At 36.0% G+C, this 17,574-nt stretch overlaps 1 protein-coding gene across 14 annotated transcripts in view; it reads left to right on the top strand.

Moving 5' to 3' along the window:
* Positions 1-17,574, top strand: part of DMD (dystrophin) — a 2,138,536-nt gene that overhangs the window by 97,814 nt on the left and 2,023,148 nt on the right. For 13 of the 14 annotated variants that reach the window (XM_058713888.1, XM_058713887.1, XM_058713891.1 and 10 more), the window contains exon 1: positions 10,011-10,267. The exons of the other annotated variant lie outside the window; for it this stretch is intronic. In XM_058713888.1, the coding sequence (XP_058569871.1) occupies positions 10,237-10,267 (31 nt within the window). In that variant the 5' untranslated portion in view covers positions 10,011-10,236. Of the gene's footprint in view, positions 1-10,010; positions 10,268-17,574 lie in introns of those variants that run through there. 14 annotated transcript variants of the gene reach the window in all.

Here is a 17,574-nt window from a genome sequence, read left to right as displayed (position 1 = left end):
TCTCGTTGAAAAATGAGCTCTTTATTTCATTGATTTTGTCTATTGTTTTTCTGTTTTCAGTTTTATTGATTTCTGCTCTTTCTTATTTCCTTCATTGTGCTTATTTGAGGTTTATTTTGCTCTTCATTTTCTAGATTCTTGAGGGTAGAGCTTGGATTATTGATTTCTTCTTTTCTTGTGCATGCTTTTAAAAGCAGCTTTTTTAATTCATTGGTTATTTATTTATTTATTTTTTTTTATTTTTATTTTTTTTAAATTTTTTTTAACGTTTATTTATTTTTGAGACAGAGAGAGACAGAGCATGAACGGGGGAGGGTCAGAGAGAGGGAGACACAGAATCCGAAACAGGCTCCAGGCTCCGAGCTGTCAGCACAGGGCCCGACGCGGGGCTTGAACTCACCAACGGTGAGATCATGACCTGAGCCGAAGTCGGACGCTTAACCGACTGAGCCACCCAGGCGCCCCTCATTGGTTATTTAACTGACATGACAATCTTTTATGGTAGGCAGTACATGTGATAATATCTTTAAAATCTGATTTCTGTCTTAGGTACCTCTCCCAGACAGCATCCTCTAGCTTATTTGAATTCATTAATTGACATGTAGATTAAAATGTATTTTATTTTAATACATTTGAAGCATAATCCCCTTGAGGATGGGGACCAGGAGTTATTACCTTATTTCCTTAATGTAGAAAATTTGGCCCTAATAAATATTTGATAAATAAATGCGCATTAATTCCTTGGCTTGGTGCCACTGTTTCAAATGAGAATTTGATACCATGGTTATCCCACAAAGGTAAGGGTCAGATCTCTTTTGACATATATTTGAGAACAGATTTAATTTGCTACACTCAAAGGATTCAGCCTTTATTTTGAATTTTATAATTATCTGTGATGTAAATTCCTGGCTTCCTCCCTTGTACCTGTTTGCTTTTTTTCCAGTTGATATCCTTGAGCCCTTATGAAACCCAATGCACTTTTGAGAACTAATGATATCAACAGTAAATCTTAACACATCTGTAACATGAAGAAGTTTACAACTGAGTAGTGAAGATAAATTCATATCATTAGACTCAACTACAAATGGGGCTGAAGAAAACTTCAAAAAAATCTTCATTAAATAAAGTCCAGAAGGATAAGGAAGCATACAATACACTGATATAGAATAAAAGATAAATGATAAGCAGAGGCCATAGCCTACATATGACAAAGTCATGAACAGTGGGAGTGAAGTAAATCAAAAGGAAAAGACAACATTTTTTCTGATTGAGTTTGTATTCTAGCAGCTAAGACATATTAAACAAATATTCAGGCGATTTATTATGCTTGTAACAAATGAGCAAAGCAGTATGCAAGAAAGTATTTGATGAACTTTTGAAATAATTTGAGCTATAAAGGTAGGAAAGTACATGAGATCGCTTCAGGGGGATTCAGAGTTACAGTGCTGAAAAAAGAAGAAAAGGGCTAGATTGCAAAAGGTCTATTCATTTCTCATCATATTTTCCACTAGGTTATCATACTAGTGATGAGTATCCTGATAGTGAAGGCTAAGCCCACTTGCTAATAATTCCTCACTTGTATGAGTGGCCCTATTCTCCACCAGCACATCCATTTTGTGACATTATCTGCTCTACTCTTTGCCATGGGAAGTTTAACTCTTCATCTCCGTTACCTAGGCCTTTTGCACCCTGTTAGCAAATTGTGTGACACCAGATCGGAGGATGGAGGGAAAGCTTAGTGTATTTATTTGTTACTTTGTATGTACTTCACTAAAGTCCTTGTCATGACTTTGTGGGTCTATTGCTGTTCCAACAATGTTGGTCTCTCACTTTGACCCATCAGGCCTAGAGGTGGAAACAACTTCCCACTTTGGATATTACCTCGATGATTCACTTTCCTTTAGCCTCATCACCCTGCCTATACTTCTGTCCACACTTATTTCAACAAATTGTTTTCTATTAAGTGCTTTTTTGTCCCCCTGTCTCCTGCCAGGACCTTGACTAATTGAACCTAAGAAATGCAACTATTAAATCTTGGTACTGATTCGCATCTCACTGGCATTAGTGTGTTGAATTTCTTTTTGCTTATTATACGTAGGTTTCATTCAGAAATCTTTAATCACCATCACTAATTTCTACACATTTACTTTCTAAAATAGTTGAAGATCAATATATGACTTAGGCATCCATTATTTTTACAACACAGATAAATTACTTTTGAGTTTTATTTCGCTTAGTGAGTAAATGTTCTCTGTCTTGACCCCACAGAAGGCATTGCTATATAGTACCAAGTTATAAAACCAAATCATTTTGTACATGTCAGAGACATCATGTCAGTGGGGATACAAGTTAAGAAGTGCTCTCAGGTTCACAAGTTGAAGCATTTTTCTGCCTAGTGGAAAAACTTCTAGATGCTTAAGAATGAACCTGCAAGGTTCCAGAAATCCATTTACTATCTTTAATGGAAATTAAAATAATGTTAAAGAAATAGAAACTGCACACAGAAGTAAATAAGCTCATGTATCAACACAGGTTGAATGGCAAACCTCAACTTCTGATGCACCAAACAGTAACAAGGGAACAACCCCCCTTCCCATGTTTCACCAAAGGAATGTAAGAACACACCAGATAAAACAGAAGATTTAAGTAAGGTCTGGAGTCTGATAACATAATACCCTAAATGTCCAGGTTTCCATTTACAATCATTCATCAAACCAAGGAAAAGGAAAATCACAACTTGAATGAAAAAAGACAATCACCAGTCACCTACATCAAAATGACACAGGTGATAGAATTATCTGCCAGGGATATTAAAGCAGCCATCATAAAAAATGGTTCAATAAGCAATTACAAACTTGCTTGCAACAAATAAAAAATAGAACGTCTCAGCAGGAAATAGAAGACATGTAGAACAAAATGAAGTTTTAGAACTGGAAAATATAAGAATCAAAATAAAATGCAGTGGATGGTCTCAACAGCAGATTGGAGGGGGCAGAGCGCAAAGCCTGTGAACAGGAAGATAGAACAGTAGAAATTACCCAGTCTGAACAAAAAAGAAACTAGGCTGATAAAAAATGAACAGATCCTCCGTGACCTGTGGGATGATAATGAAAGATCTATGATGCGTGTCTTCAGAGTCCTGAAAGGGGAGGAAAAAGAGAGTATTGCTGAATAAGTGACCAAAGAAATAAAGACTGAAAAATAACCAAATTTGGAAAAAGACAAAAACCTATAGGTTCAAGAAGCCGAGTGAATAAAAAGGATAAACCCAAGGAGATGCATGACTGTACCCCTTATAGTGAAACTTCTGAAAACTAGTGATAAAGAAAAAAATAAAAAGCTTAAAAGCAGTGAAGGACAAAGAACACTTTATGTATAGGGAAAAAAAATCAAATGACAGGATTTTTTAACGACAAACCATAGAATCCAGAAGGAAATGGCATGCCATTTTTCACGTGATTAAAGAAAAGAACTGTCATTGTCCATAAAAATAGAAAAGGGGCAACACTTCCAAACTCATTTATGACACTAAAAGTCCTCAGATACCACAACCAGACCAACACAGAACAGAGCAAAAAAAAAGCTACTGAAGAGTATCCTTCCTACATAGAGACAACAGTCCCCAACAGAATATGATAAACTGTATTAACTAAAAACAATCACATGTTATTATTGATGCAGAAGAAAAAGGTTTGATAAAATTCAACACCCATTCATGGTAGAAATTCTCAGGAAACTAGGAATACAGGAGGATTTCCTCAACATGGTCACGAACATCTACAAAAATTCTCTAGCAAGCATCATAATAACGTTCAACTATTTGAATGCTTTCTTCCTATTAGTAGGATCAAGGCAAAGGTGTTTGCTTTCAGTCTGCTCTTTATAGTACTGGAAGTTCTAGCTAGCCCAAAACTGCAAGAAAGTAAATAAAAGCATAAAAATCATTTCTATTTACACATGTTATGATGGGGCTCTGTGTAATATCCCAGGGATTCTACAAAAGTATACGTAGAAATAATGAGTTCAGCAAGATTTCAGGATATAAGATGAACTATGAAATCCAATTGTATTTCTATACGTAAAAAGTGAACTGCTGGAAACTAAAATTGAAAATGTAATTTTCTGCAGTTACTCCAAAAAAAAAAAAAATAGAAAAGAGAGAGAGGGAGGGCGGGCTATGTTTGGGAACCTAACAAAACATATAGGACCTGAAATAAAACAAAGACCTAAATAAATTGAGATAATACTGTGTTCATAGACTATGAAGTATAACAGTAAATGTCACTTCTCCCCCAAATTCATCAATAGCTTTAATGTAATGACTATAAAATTTCAGCAAGCTTTTTTTTTTTTTTCATATGGACAAGCCCCCATTTGCCTGAATCCTCACCTGCCTTTTTTGTGTGGGTTCAGTGATAATAAACTACGCATACCTAGCACATTTCTCCTTTGGCTTTATCTGCAGAGATTTTTTTTTTTCTTAACACCTAAGAAATACATGTTTTAATAGAATGTGTAGCCTTTCGGCCAATATGGGTCATTGTGGGTAAGAGAATCAGAAATAGCCTAGAAATTATTTTTCCCAAATTAACAAATCTGTCACCTTTATTTAAATATGTTAGCTACTAAGCCTGTTTTTTTTCCCCTAGCTTACTTATCCTCTGATGATCTGTTTAATCACAGTACTTTATGTGAAATAATTGAATCAGTAGGGAAAATGACTCAGACCCCTCCCAATTTGTATAAAAATACTGCTGTTAGGGTTTTCAGTTTCTTAGGAATTCCCTTCTTATCTGCTTTGAAGTCTACCATAATCAGTTCTCTCTAATTCATATTCCACTCATTTTATGATATGGGAATTACTGGTTGATAACTAGAATATAAGCAAGGACCAGTCTTCATTTTTTTTTATAGCATGTATCTTAAATCTGGAAACTAAAGAGATTAATTTAAAAAACATACTTATGTGGGCCATGAGTGTAATAAAAGTAAGCTTTGTATTCTTGAAGAAATAATCCATGTGTATTAATTCATGTGTAAGAATGAAAACTTTATCATTTAAAATTATTTTTGGGGTGCCTGGGTGGCTCGGTTAAGTGTCCAACATTGGCTCAGGTCATGATCTCAACATTTGTGGGTTCAAGCCCTGGCTCAGGCTCTGTGCTGACAGCTCACAGCCTGGAGCCTGCTTCAGATTCTGTGTCTCCCTCTCTCTCTGACCCTTCCCCACTTACACTCTGTCTCTCTCTGTCTTAAAAATAAACATTTAAAAATATTAAAATAATTTTCAAAGCATACATGTATGGTGCATGTTGAGTTACATACATTTGTTTAATACCCTTTTCTGAAAGTGTTGTTTAGCAACCCCTGCTCTTTTCCTTTGTGCAACTACATATATAACAGTAATACTCTCAGAAGCATATTAGAAATGTGAAAAAAAACCATCCAGTCAGAATACAAAGCACTGTTATGATATAAATTAAGGATGGCCTGAATATTGCAAATATATTTGTAATGGATTGATGCATTAAAAGAGTCAACATGGTTAAAATGTCATACCTCCCCAAACTTATCTATTTAAAGCAATTCCCATCACAATACCAGAAATCGTATTTTTAATTCTGATCTGTAGATCTATTTGTAGATAAGCCTACTGTAAAATTTGTAAGCTAGCACACAGGACCTAGAATTTCTAGAACAGTTTTGGAAAAGAGTAATAAAGTAGAAGGAATAACTCTAATGCTTAGGCATATATTACAGAGGTAGAGTTAACTAAGGCAGTGTGGTATTGGGAACAAGATAGGCAAACACATCAGTAGGACAGAAGTGAGATCCCAGAGATAGATCCCCACAAATAGGCCCAACTGGTTCTGGACAAAAGTACAAATGTTTTCATTGGAAGGATAGCCTTTTCAACAAATGCTGTTGTACTGTTTGAGCAATTTGAAATCTATAAGAAAAAATAATCTTCAGAAACCCCACACCTCATACACAAGTGAACTCAATCACAGATTTAAATGTAAATATAAAATGATGAAGAAGTTAGGAAAAAAAGGTAGAAACTCTTGATGAATTAAGGCTTGGTGAATAGTTTTTAGACCTGATACCAAAAGCACCATCCATAAAAAGAAAAAAAAATGCAGTGAATTGGACTTAATGAAAGTTCAAAAAGTTTGCTTTGGAATGACACCGTTAAGATGAAAAGATAAGCTACCAACTTGGAGAAACTATTTGCAAATCACGTATCCAACCAAGGACTCATACCTCGAAAAATATAAAAAAACACTCAAAACTTAGCAGTTAAAAAGAAAGGTATCTAATTGGAAAGTGAGCAGAAGACATGAACAGTCATTTTGGTGAAGAGTACATTCAGATGGCAAATAAGCATGAGAAAAGATGTTCAATGTCATTAACCAGACAATTCAAATTAAAACCACCATGATATATCTCTACCTGCTTAAGACTGAAAAAACTAAAATTGACAATACCATATACCATACAGAGAATGTAGAGAATAGGATACAGGGAAACTGGATCACTCACATTGCTGGCAGAAAGGTAAAATGGTACAGACACCCTGGAGAATGTTTTGGCAGTTTATTTAAAAAGTAAACATATGGGGCGCCTGGGTGGCTCAGTCAGTTGAGCGTCCGACTTCGCTCAGGTCATGACCTCACAGCTTGTGAGTTCGAGCTCCGCGTCAGGCTCTGTGCTGACAGCTCGGAGCCTGGAGCCTGCTTCGGATCCTGTGCCTCCCTCTCTCTCTGCCCCAACCCACTCACATTCTGTCTCTGTCTCTCTCAAAAATAAATAAACATTAAAAAAATTAAAAAAAAAAAAAAAGTAAACATGTAGCATAGAACCAACAACTTTACTCCTGGGCATTAATCCCAGATAAATGTAAAATATGTACATGATGGTTTTGCAATTTTATTTGTAGTAAACTCAAGCCAAAAATAACCAAAATTTCCTACGATACATTTATTGTAACTAAACCATAGTATGTTATTAACATGGACTACTACTCACAGTAGAAGAAAGCAGGCTATGGAGGGTGGTGACAACTTGAATGGGTCCCTAGGACATTATGCCAAGTGAAAAAAGCTGTTATTAAAATATCATGGGGGCGCCTCAGTGGCTCACTTGGTTAAGTGTCCGACTTTGTCTCTGGTCATGATCTTGCGCTTTTTGAGTTTGAGCCCCGCGTCGGGATCTGTGCTGACAGTTCAGAGCCTGGAGCCTGCTCCCTATTCTGTGTCTCCTCTCTCTGTCCCTTCCCTGCTCATGCTCTGTTTCTCTCTGTCTCTTAAAAATAAATGTTAAATTTTTAAAAAAAGATCATGTACTGAATGATTCCACTTATGTAACATTGTTGAAATGATGAAATTACAGTGATGGAGAATGAATCAGCAGATACCAGGCTGTGGGGTGTGGCATCACAGAGTGGTGGTTGGTAGGACTATAAAGGGAGAGCAGGAGTGAGATCTTTGTGGTGAGGGAACCATTCTTTAGGTTCTATATTGTGATTTAAGCTGTGGTTGCACAAATCCACAGTATTAGAACATGGCAGAAACATATAAACATATTAATGTCAGTTTTCTGGTTTTGAAATTGCATAATGGTTTGCTTAAATGTAACTGAGGGTGCACTTGGGTGGCTCAGTCGGTTGAGCATCTGACTCCTGATTTCGGTTCACGTCATGATTCCAGGGTCGTGGGATTGAGTCCCTCATTGGGCTCCACACGAAGATATTCATATTCTCCCTCCCTCTAATTTTGTCTTAAAAAGTGTAACTGAGGACACTGAATGCAGAGTATATGGAATCCCTGTTTACTGTCCTTGCAACCTTTTTGTGAATATGTAATTACCTCAACATAAAAAGTTAAATTTTAAAAAGCTCCATACTGCCAATTATGAACAGTGGGAATTTGAGCAAGTTGCTTTAACCAGTGATCTTTGTCATGGGGCTCCTAAGACCTCGCCAACGTAGTTATCATGAGGACTAAATGAAAAAGGTAAGTAAGTGAGGACCCCAGGAAAATAGACCAAGGTCTGAATTAGAATTCACTCTGTTTGGACTACATTGTATTTTATGTACCTTTCGGCTTTCTGAGTTAAGTAGATCTTCTCACCTAGATTTTAAAACCTTAAAGGAAGTATGTCTATTTCACATTAATGTAGAATTTCTTATAGGTGCCCAGTAAGTTCTGATTATTGACTAACACTAAAAGACCATTAAGATGTACCTGAAAGCCTTCAAATCTACTGCTTTTTTGTGTAGTCAGTATTAACCAAGACAGGATTTTGGTATATTTGGAGCTGTACTTATTTTTAGAAACATACACTTCATGGTTTTTCACAATTGGCTATGCATTAGAATCACCTGTGAAACAGTACTAGGTCTTACTCCCGGAGTGTTTATTTCTCAGATCTCAGGTGTATAGCATTTCCAGAAAGTTTCCCGTGTGTGATGCTGATGCTTCATGGATCACAGTTTATATGATGAACTGTCCATATGCCTTGGCTTAATTGGATCTATATCCTTAGAAAACTCACAGTACAAGTTGTAAAGGAACTTACATTCAGGGTGATATTGTACCCAGTAGCACAGAACAACACTTGGTAAAATACAGACTTGGTTCCATGTTGGTCAAAAACCATTTTAATTTTGTTGTATGAAATTGTTGCATATACACATATTTAGATGACCACACTAAGAAGAGGAAATGAGATGACTTACAGAGAATATTGTAAATATATTTTGGATAATAGTAACTTAAGTACAATTACCTACAAATTAAGCCCTGTGCTTTATTTCATATTGATTTTGTTGTGGGGAATGGTGATATTATGATAATGATATTCTAAAATAGGAAATGTATAACTATTAAGGTAAACATCATACTCTGATTCAGTATGCCAGGGTTTTTTTTCTATTTTTATCTATAATTTATTTTTCTGCCAAGCATTGGAATGCTTGACATAGAAAAATGAGTCTGTCACTTCAACAAACGGTATTATAAAAACAGTGAAATGATTTTAGCTCAGAGTATTATTAGAAAACAAATAACTTTCTAAAAAGTTAAACCAGTGTTTCTTATAAAAAATGGGTTCACCTGTTGCATTAAAAATAAGAAAGAAGTCTTCTACTGGCAAAGAATCATTTACAAACATGCCGAGTCGCCTATTAAAACTGTGTCCATTTAATAGAGAAAACTTCTTTTTGCGAACCATTAAGTAACTAATATTGAACCCAGTGTCTAAGAGAATGGTATTTCAATAATTGCCACCAAAGAAATTGAAGAAAGAGTGATTTGTTAGTAAAGTTTTATCTTAAGGTACTGCGGGAATTTAGCATTTTAGGAAGATTTCTTGATTCAATTATAAGAGTATTCTGTATTTTAGAATAAACCTTGTCCCCTGAGAGCTATACACATTCTGCCTTCAGAGCTCAGCTGCTACATTCTGCTGCTGCTTTTCTTACAGACTGTTGGCATCATCAATACATGACTTCTGACAAGATCTCCAGGGTAGAAATTAAGTTTTGTAGACAGTGGATACATAATGAATGCAGAGATTATTCTGGGCATTTCTTTTTGTTCACTAGAGTGAAATTTTTGCGTTGTTGAAATGGGAAAAACAGGAAAGGCATTTAAAAGTCTTTTCTGGATTAGGATTTTCTGCTCTCTTATTTTAGAAACGTGTATAGAAGTTACAGAAAGTGTTGTAGTTTTGTCTGAAGACTTTTTATGTTTAGAAGCCTTTGAGAGCAAGTACTGTGTCCACTGTGCTGTTCTTGTTTGGATATTAATCAGATCACACTTGAACATTATTTGACTTCACAGGGCTTTGCCATGCTCGCAGCACAACCTTATTTGTAGTGACCATGGGCAGTCCTATTATGGGAAACCAACTTGAGAGAGAAGGCGGGTCACTTGCTTGTGCGCAGGTCCTGGAATTTGAAATATCCAGGGGCCTCTGCAGAATCCTGGCATCAGTTACTCCGTTGACTCACTCAGTGTTGGGATCACTCACTTTCCCCTTACAGGACTCTGATCTTGGAGGCATTTGGCTTCAGAGAAAAACGAATAGGAAAAACTGAATTGTTATTTTTTAAAAGGCTGCTGAAGTTGGTTGATTTCTCATCATTCCTAAACCTATCGGAGCACCTAAGTTGGGAGCAAATTTACCAAGATATTTGTTGCTGCGGTGATAGATACTTTTTTTTTTCCCCAAATGCTTTGGTGGGAAGAAGTAGACGAGTGTTGTAAGTACAAAGTAATTGAAAATATTTTCCCCATGGCATAACTTACAATTTGTGGCAAGCGCACTGATTAGGCAGATTGATTTTAAAGTAGTATAGTGGTCTGTGAAGAAGCATAAATGTTATCTTCTCTGTAATGTACACATATATGTGTGCAGGTGTACATGTTTCACATTGGGAAAACTTTTCAGGAGAAAAGTAGAGTTTAAAGTGTTTTCTTTGCAAATGCAATCAAGCAGATAGTTCTTATTCAAGAAACCACTAAAGGAATAGAATATGGGTAATTGGCCTGGAGTACTTGTAGCAAACTATTTTAATTGCTGTGAAATAGTTTGTATATCTGAGTTATTATCTTGATTATTTGACACTTCTCTATTCAGTAATCGTTACATGTGGGTCAGTGACCTACCATATCTTCTCAATGAACTAATTGTGGTATGGGAATAATGCATGGAGACCCCAAGGTCAGAAAAATTCTATGTAACACATCTTGGGGGAAAAATTGAAAACAAAATGAATTGTAATGGATAAATGGAGGCAGAGAAAAGGATTGATAAATATTTAATTTAAAAGTCCTTTTCTCATATTATATTTAGTATTGTGAATGTTCTGTTCTGTAGCGTATCATGAAAATTCCTTCAAATAATGATACGATCTCTGTTGGCAAGTGACCATGCACTTTTGTCAAGAATACAACATAAAAGCATGAGAGACTTATAATTATTTCACGCTAAGCTCACCATGTTGTTTTATATCTAGTATGACCTAACTTTTCAGTTAGTCTTTTTAGTTTGGCTTTTATATAAAGCAGATCTATTTTGTTTATTTTAAGAAAGTCATGATGACTAATGAAAAAGTTAAAAATTGACTGTGGCACAATAGCAAAAATAATATATAAAAATAACATATGAGGAATACAGAGTGTCCCAAAGAGATGGATGGAGGGGATTTTCTCTCCCCCGCCCCCCACACCGCCTTTGGTGGATTATAACCATTCTGAAACAGATTTGATGGTGATGCCTATAATAAACAATGATAAAGTAAACCTCTCCAATTAAGTAACTCTTGAAAACTTATGTTCAAAGTTCAGAACAGAACTTTGGCCTCAGAAAAACCTGTGGGTGGAAAAAAAAAAAACACATTGGGCATTTATTGATTGACATTAGGTGCTACCAGATTTTATATATAGTAAACGTCTTTTAATGAAATTTCCTTATTTTATGAACTTATTTGGTGAGCCTCAGAACTGCTTTCTGGTTGAAAAACTATTCCATTTACTAATATTCCAAAAACACAACAGCATATATTCTTTGCAGTACACACATACTGATTGATCATTGATAGACCTACACACTGAAAACTGTAAACCAGTTTATAGAGTGATTTTGGAAAAATAGCAAAGCTGCAACTCTGGAATGAAGTAAGGTAAAGGGAGTCTCTGCTTTGGCATGGATATTGAAGCAGCTTTAAATTTTTACAGAATTTGAAGAAAGCTAACCTTTTGGGGACAAGTTTTGTAGGACTTGATTAAAGTACATTTTAAAGCTATCAGGTAATACTTAGGCTGCATGACAGTGGGTTTGTGAAGAGAATATGAAGAGATTCACACAGTTCTGTTACACATTAACTTTTACCACCTGATACATTTCTGTTTGAATGTATTGACATCTGAATGTGTGTTTCTTTTAAATTGCCATAGTTTGAAAAACTGAAAAGAGTACATGTGGTTTGTTTTTAATGAAAGTCGTTGCCAGAAGATCAGTGTATTAACATAAATAATGTTTACTTTTAGAACTGCTCAAAAATTGCATTGCAAAGAGTTACTCAAATCATTTATTGCAACTATACATTTCATTGGAAGTTTTTAAAGAATATAAATTATCTTGAGGTCTAATAAAATCATCTTTTAGAATGATTTTATTTGCAGAGTCTTCTAAGGGCATCTTAACTGTGAAAGATACATTGCTGATCTACGTAGATAATATATATTTTAACCGAATAAGAAGTTTTCTGTGTCTTTCACATGGCATAACATTATTGACAGTGCAATAGAGAATGTCATGTTGTAGTTACTGTAAACTTGACGATTACCATGTCCTTTGTGCAAATTTAGGTTATTTAAGGGAAAAAAGATGTATTGGTTGACACTACCCCAGCTAGACAGTACTGAAATATAAATTCATAATTTGGACAGAGATATTAATAGAGTTTCCTCTTTACTTCTGAAGGATTCATTTGAAATCCTTGTAGTTCAAGTCATTTGTTACATGAGAAACAAATTGTCAAGTTCTTAACCACTTGTGTGGTTTAATAAAAGAGATTTAAATCTTCGTTGTCTTGGAAAAGTCAGGGTTTTTAAAATCTCTATTTTACTATATTTCATCACGGCTTTACCACGAGAATAAAAGCGATTTCCCAAATTTTCCTTCCCTTTCCACCTTCTACTGTAATATCTAACTTATTAAAAATGATTTATCATATTTTTTATTAAACTTTTTCTTCCATTGCAAATACAGGAAACATGGTATTTTGGTGTGAGTATATATGTTTATATAAATGCATGCATACACATTTAAATCACAGAGTACTAAAGCCATTGAAGAGTCATTGGAAATTAACCTTTCTTTGAAGAGAATTTTCTGTTCATGTTGTTCGTTTTCTATTTTAGACACATGTCATTTTGTAAGAAATTGACAAATTGTCCTCTGTCTGACAAAATATAATGAACCATGAAGGAAGACGTCAACTTAGGTTTTAAAGGGCCTGGGATTTTATAATTTGAGGGAGCGGGGTCTTTTAAGAAAAATAATACAAAATTATGCATACAAAATCAGGTAGGACCTTGGGAAGAGCCCGCAAAAAGTGATGGGCCTCAAGGCTTAACCTTCAGAAGCTTCATGGGAAACCACCTCCATATGAAGAGATTCGTTGTTGTTGAATCTTTTCCCAGTTAAATTTTAAAATGCAATTGATGCCCATTATATTTCTTTAAGGCCCGCGTTACTTCTCAAAGACCGGCTTTTATTTAATGCAGATTAGAGAGTTAAAAGAATGTATAACGGTCGCAATTTGACATTTCTGCCTTTCGTTCTGAAAAGATACATTGATTAAAATGATGGCAAACTCAGTTAATGGAGGCGGTACAGTTATTTCACATGTACAGAGTATGTAATTTGAAGGCAAGCCAAATCACGATGAGAAGAATAACGATGACCTTGGTTTATTTTTATAAAGCACATTCAGGTTTTGATTGGATTCAGAGGGAGGCCGTGGTTTTTTTTCTCACAAAGTCTTGCTGTAGTCCTAGGAGATGTGTGTTGTGTTATCAAGGCACTTGGCTCATAATGGAACATTTTGTTGGGAGGGTTGTGGGCTGTGGTATGGGAAATGAAGAGACTTTTTTTTATGATCATTATTAAATGCAACCAAGTTCCATAGCAGAATTTCATGAAAATGTTTCTCTTCGGGGAGCATGCACCATGCAGCCAACCAAGCTTGATACCACAAACATGCCAACAAACATCTTGCGGTCTTCACCTTTGGCCTCACTTAAACACATGTCTTAGTTGAACTTCTTGGAGTTGCACTCTGTACAATATTGACACAGTAATATTCATAACACATATTTGGAGCTCTGCAGTTTAATTTACATACAGATATGAAAGTTAAATTGGCAGTGTGCGTGAATAATTATTTCACCAATTTTGGAAGGGTTTGTCTACTTAAGTCACATATAGAAGTTTTCTTAAAATGTTTTTCTTTGTAAAGTTTCATGTTCCCTCTAGTTAATATTAAAAGTGAATATGTATTTTGTAGATTTTCATATCCTGTCTTGAAGGGGACAGTAACCCTGCTCTTTGTGAATCACTCTTATGCAAATTATAGTTAGAAGAAGAACAGCTAAAATGATTTGGTTTACTTTTTTCTGACATTTGTAATATAAAGAGCTGATTTTTGCCATATATAACAGCATAATAGAATTTTGCAGGTACCTTTTTAAAACCAGGTGTCTCTCCAGGGATTCAGGAACAGTAAATCTCAGGGACAACGTGTTCTCTCTCTTTCTCCATTCAACATTGCCACCATAATTATGGGGCAGGGGAGGGGGGCACAAAAATCTTGGCTCTGGTGTTAGCAGGTATCTTAAATTTCTCAGCCACAGTTCTTAATAGGAAGCAGGCAGGATGAGAATGAAGAGAAGAAAATGGCCCTGCTTGCTCATGCTTAAAAGAGTCCTCATCTTAAGGCAGCACAACTTGTTGCACATGAGCATTAGCAAATCCAAAAGGGAATACCCACTCTGGCATTGCCCAAGCCTTCTACTTAGGCTGCCATTTTTATTTAATGTTTGTTTATTTTTTGACAGAAAGAGAGATAAAAGTGGAAGTGAGGGAAGGTCAGGGAGAGAGGGAGACAAAGAGCTCCAAGCAGGCTCCAAGCTCTGAGCTGCAGCATAGAGCCCAAAGTGGGACTTGAACTCACAAACCATGAGATCATGACCTCAGCTGAAGTCCGACCCTTAAGTGACTGAGCCACACAGGCACCCCTACTTAGCCTGCTATTTTATTTTATTTTATTTTTAATTTTTTTAACGTTTTTTATTTATTTTCGAGACAGAGAGAGACAGAGTATGAACGGGGGAGGGGCAGAGAGAGAGGGAGACACAGAATCGGAAGCGGGCTCCAGGCTCCGAGCCGTCAGCCCAGAGCCCGACGCGGGGCTCGAACTCACGGACCGCGAGATGGTGACCTGAGCTGAAGTCGGACGCCCAGCCGACTGAGCCACCCAGGCGCCCCTTAGACTGCTATTTTAAAAAACAATGTCTGTTCAAATCTTTGCTCAATCTTACGTTATTCTAGTATCACGTGTTCAAAATACCTGGGAATTATAATAGGTGAAAGAACACATAGGGCATTTTTCTCGAGCCTTACATTCCCTGGAGGGATTTTGCATCGTATAGGTAATGATATTAAGACCTGAGGGGGAAAAAAAAATGTTCCTAGCAGTCTGGATTGAGTTTGGAAATCAATTTCTTCCCTGTCTCCTTTATTATCTTTTGCCTTCTGCCTCAGTGCCTTACTTTTGCTTTGTTATGTACGCCATTCTTCAGTAATGGAAGGTGGGGGCAAATTGACAATTATCCTTTAAGTGGAATGGAACTGTCATTTCTTTGCTCTGCTGGTAAAATGTTGATGCTGCTGTTGTATTTGTTTTTCGTAAATGACTCTTCCAGAACTTCCAATTCAAAATTTTTATTCCGTATAATTTTAAGTTAATATGCTTTTAGTTTAAAATGTTGGAAAAATGATGTTTTATACATCAGTTTTGAAATCTGAATATGTCTAAGGTTAGTTAAAAACATTTAGTCTTATGTTACTGTTCAAGAATCTGAAGAAGAGCTTTGCTCCTATTTTTGCTTATTTTGGTTTATTTTATTTTAGTAGGTAATTTTAGTAGGTAATTTGTTGTTTTAATGAATAGGAGGAATATTAAACTGCATGATAAAAGCCAATGCTTATCCATGTAATAAAGTAAAAAATGTTGATAATTAAATGGGTTTTAAATAGGGTTAACACGATTTTAAAAAAACTTTACAAAAATACATGTTTGAATTGTCATGCTTTTAGTTTATATTTAATAAATACTCAACCCATTAATTGGCATTGCAACCAGCAAGGAATTTATATATACCAACATAATGTAAAATATTTTGCCAGTCTACTTTCACCTGTTAAATGTACTCTGTCTCTACCACTGTGAAATAACTTATGTTTTAAGAAGACCAGCATTGAGCACAATTAGCATCGTAATCTCCTATGTCCAATTATGGGAAAATGAAGGAGTTATCCTTTTAATGTTGTCACCCTCTCCTTGGCTTTTGTTTTGTTTTGTTTTAAATTGCTGCCCCCCCCTTCCACTCTGTTTTTGGCTAAGACTGTCATTGAATCAGGACTATAAAAGGGCATAAACATCAGTGGCTTTTTGCTCATTCTTGGCACCCGTCTTTATTTGCACACCACTTGTCTGCTCCTTTATCAGATTACAGCAGCAGTGCTACCTTAGTCTGAACTAAGGGCTGAGTTAAAGGGCATGGGAGCACACTGTTACAAGTACAGGTCTTTTGCCTCAGAAACTGTATGAGGTCAAACTAAAGACATAAGAAAGAGAAAAGTCACACAATCAGAACTGTCAAAGTATTTTCATCAGAGGCAGGTTGAGTAATTCCTTTTTACACTCATGTTTTGGGGGGAGCAGTATTATAAATAATGTTATCAAAAGGTCTGAAGAACTTAGAAAACTGTCCATGGAAGTGGTAAATCTCAATCTTTCCCATGTATTGGAAAACAACTTGGAAGGAAAAGGGAAAATCCAGGTTGAGAGAATGCAACCAGATACAAGCAATGTTGGCTTGTAGCTGGTTAACTGAAAGAGCTTACTGGAAGCTCAGACAGCTGGGGAATCCTGTTTTAGTAGAGCCCAAAGGGCAGGTCAGGAGCCATGTGAACAGCTGCTGAAGAGCTAGAGGATTCCTTTGGATTAGGTGTACACACCCCATCTCTAATGGGCTATGTCAGAGAGCACCAAGTGTTACCACAGAGTTCACTGCGCTCAAGCCTGTGGATTTTGCAGTGTTTTACTTTAAATGCCTGGAAACAGAGTTGCTCTCAAAATCAGAAATAAAAGTATCAAAAGAAGTGACTCTGCAAAGTTTGTATTGTATTGGGTTTGGGTGACCATTGTGTAAAGAAGTAAAGGTTTGTTTCTCATCCATTTATTCATGCAACTAATATGTATTGAGTGCCTACTTTGTGCCTGGTACTGTGCTTGTTGTCTAGAGATAGTGTTCTAAACAAGTGAAGTTACTGAGATTAGAATTAGAGAATATATCTGTATCTCTAGATAACACTATTCAGATTGCATTTGTGTGATAAGCGCTGGAGAATAAGGCACACGTTGTTATAAGAATATATAATAGTGAGATGTACACTGGTATTAAGTTGGGGAGAGATTCCTAGGATAAATTACATTCAGAGTAACACAAAGAAGAATGGGATTGGGTTAAGTGGTCAAAGGGGAAAAGAGGGAGGAAAAATGTTTACATTCTGAGGGAACAACGTATGTGAAGATACAACTTAGTCTGAAAGAACTAAAAGAAGGTGAATTTTCCTTGAGTATAGTAAGTCAGGGCAAGTTTGGAACACACATGGTGCTGAAATGGTGAGCTGGGGTCTGATCACTCAGAGCCTTAGAGCCCATGGGGATGATATTTTTTCTTCATAATAAGATCATTGGACAGCGTTTTAGCATTT

Source organism: Neofelis nebulosa, chromosome X (assembly GCF_028018385.1).
Source record: "Neofelis nebulosa isolate mNeoNeb1 chromosome X, mNeoNeb1.pri, whole genome shotgun sequence".
NCBI lineage: Eukaryota > Metazoa > Chordata > Mammalia > Carnivora > Felidae > Neofelis > Neofelis nebulosa.
Note: the sequence above shows the minus strand (reverse complement) of the source record. Positions and strands in the feature narration are given on the sequence as shown.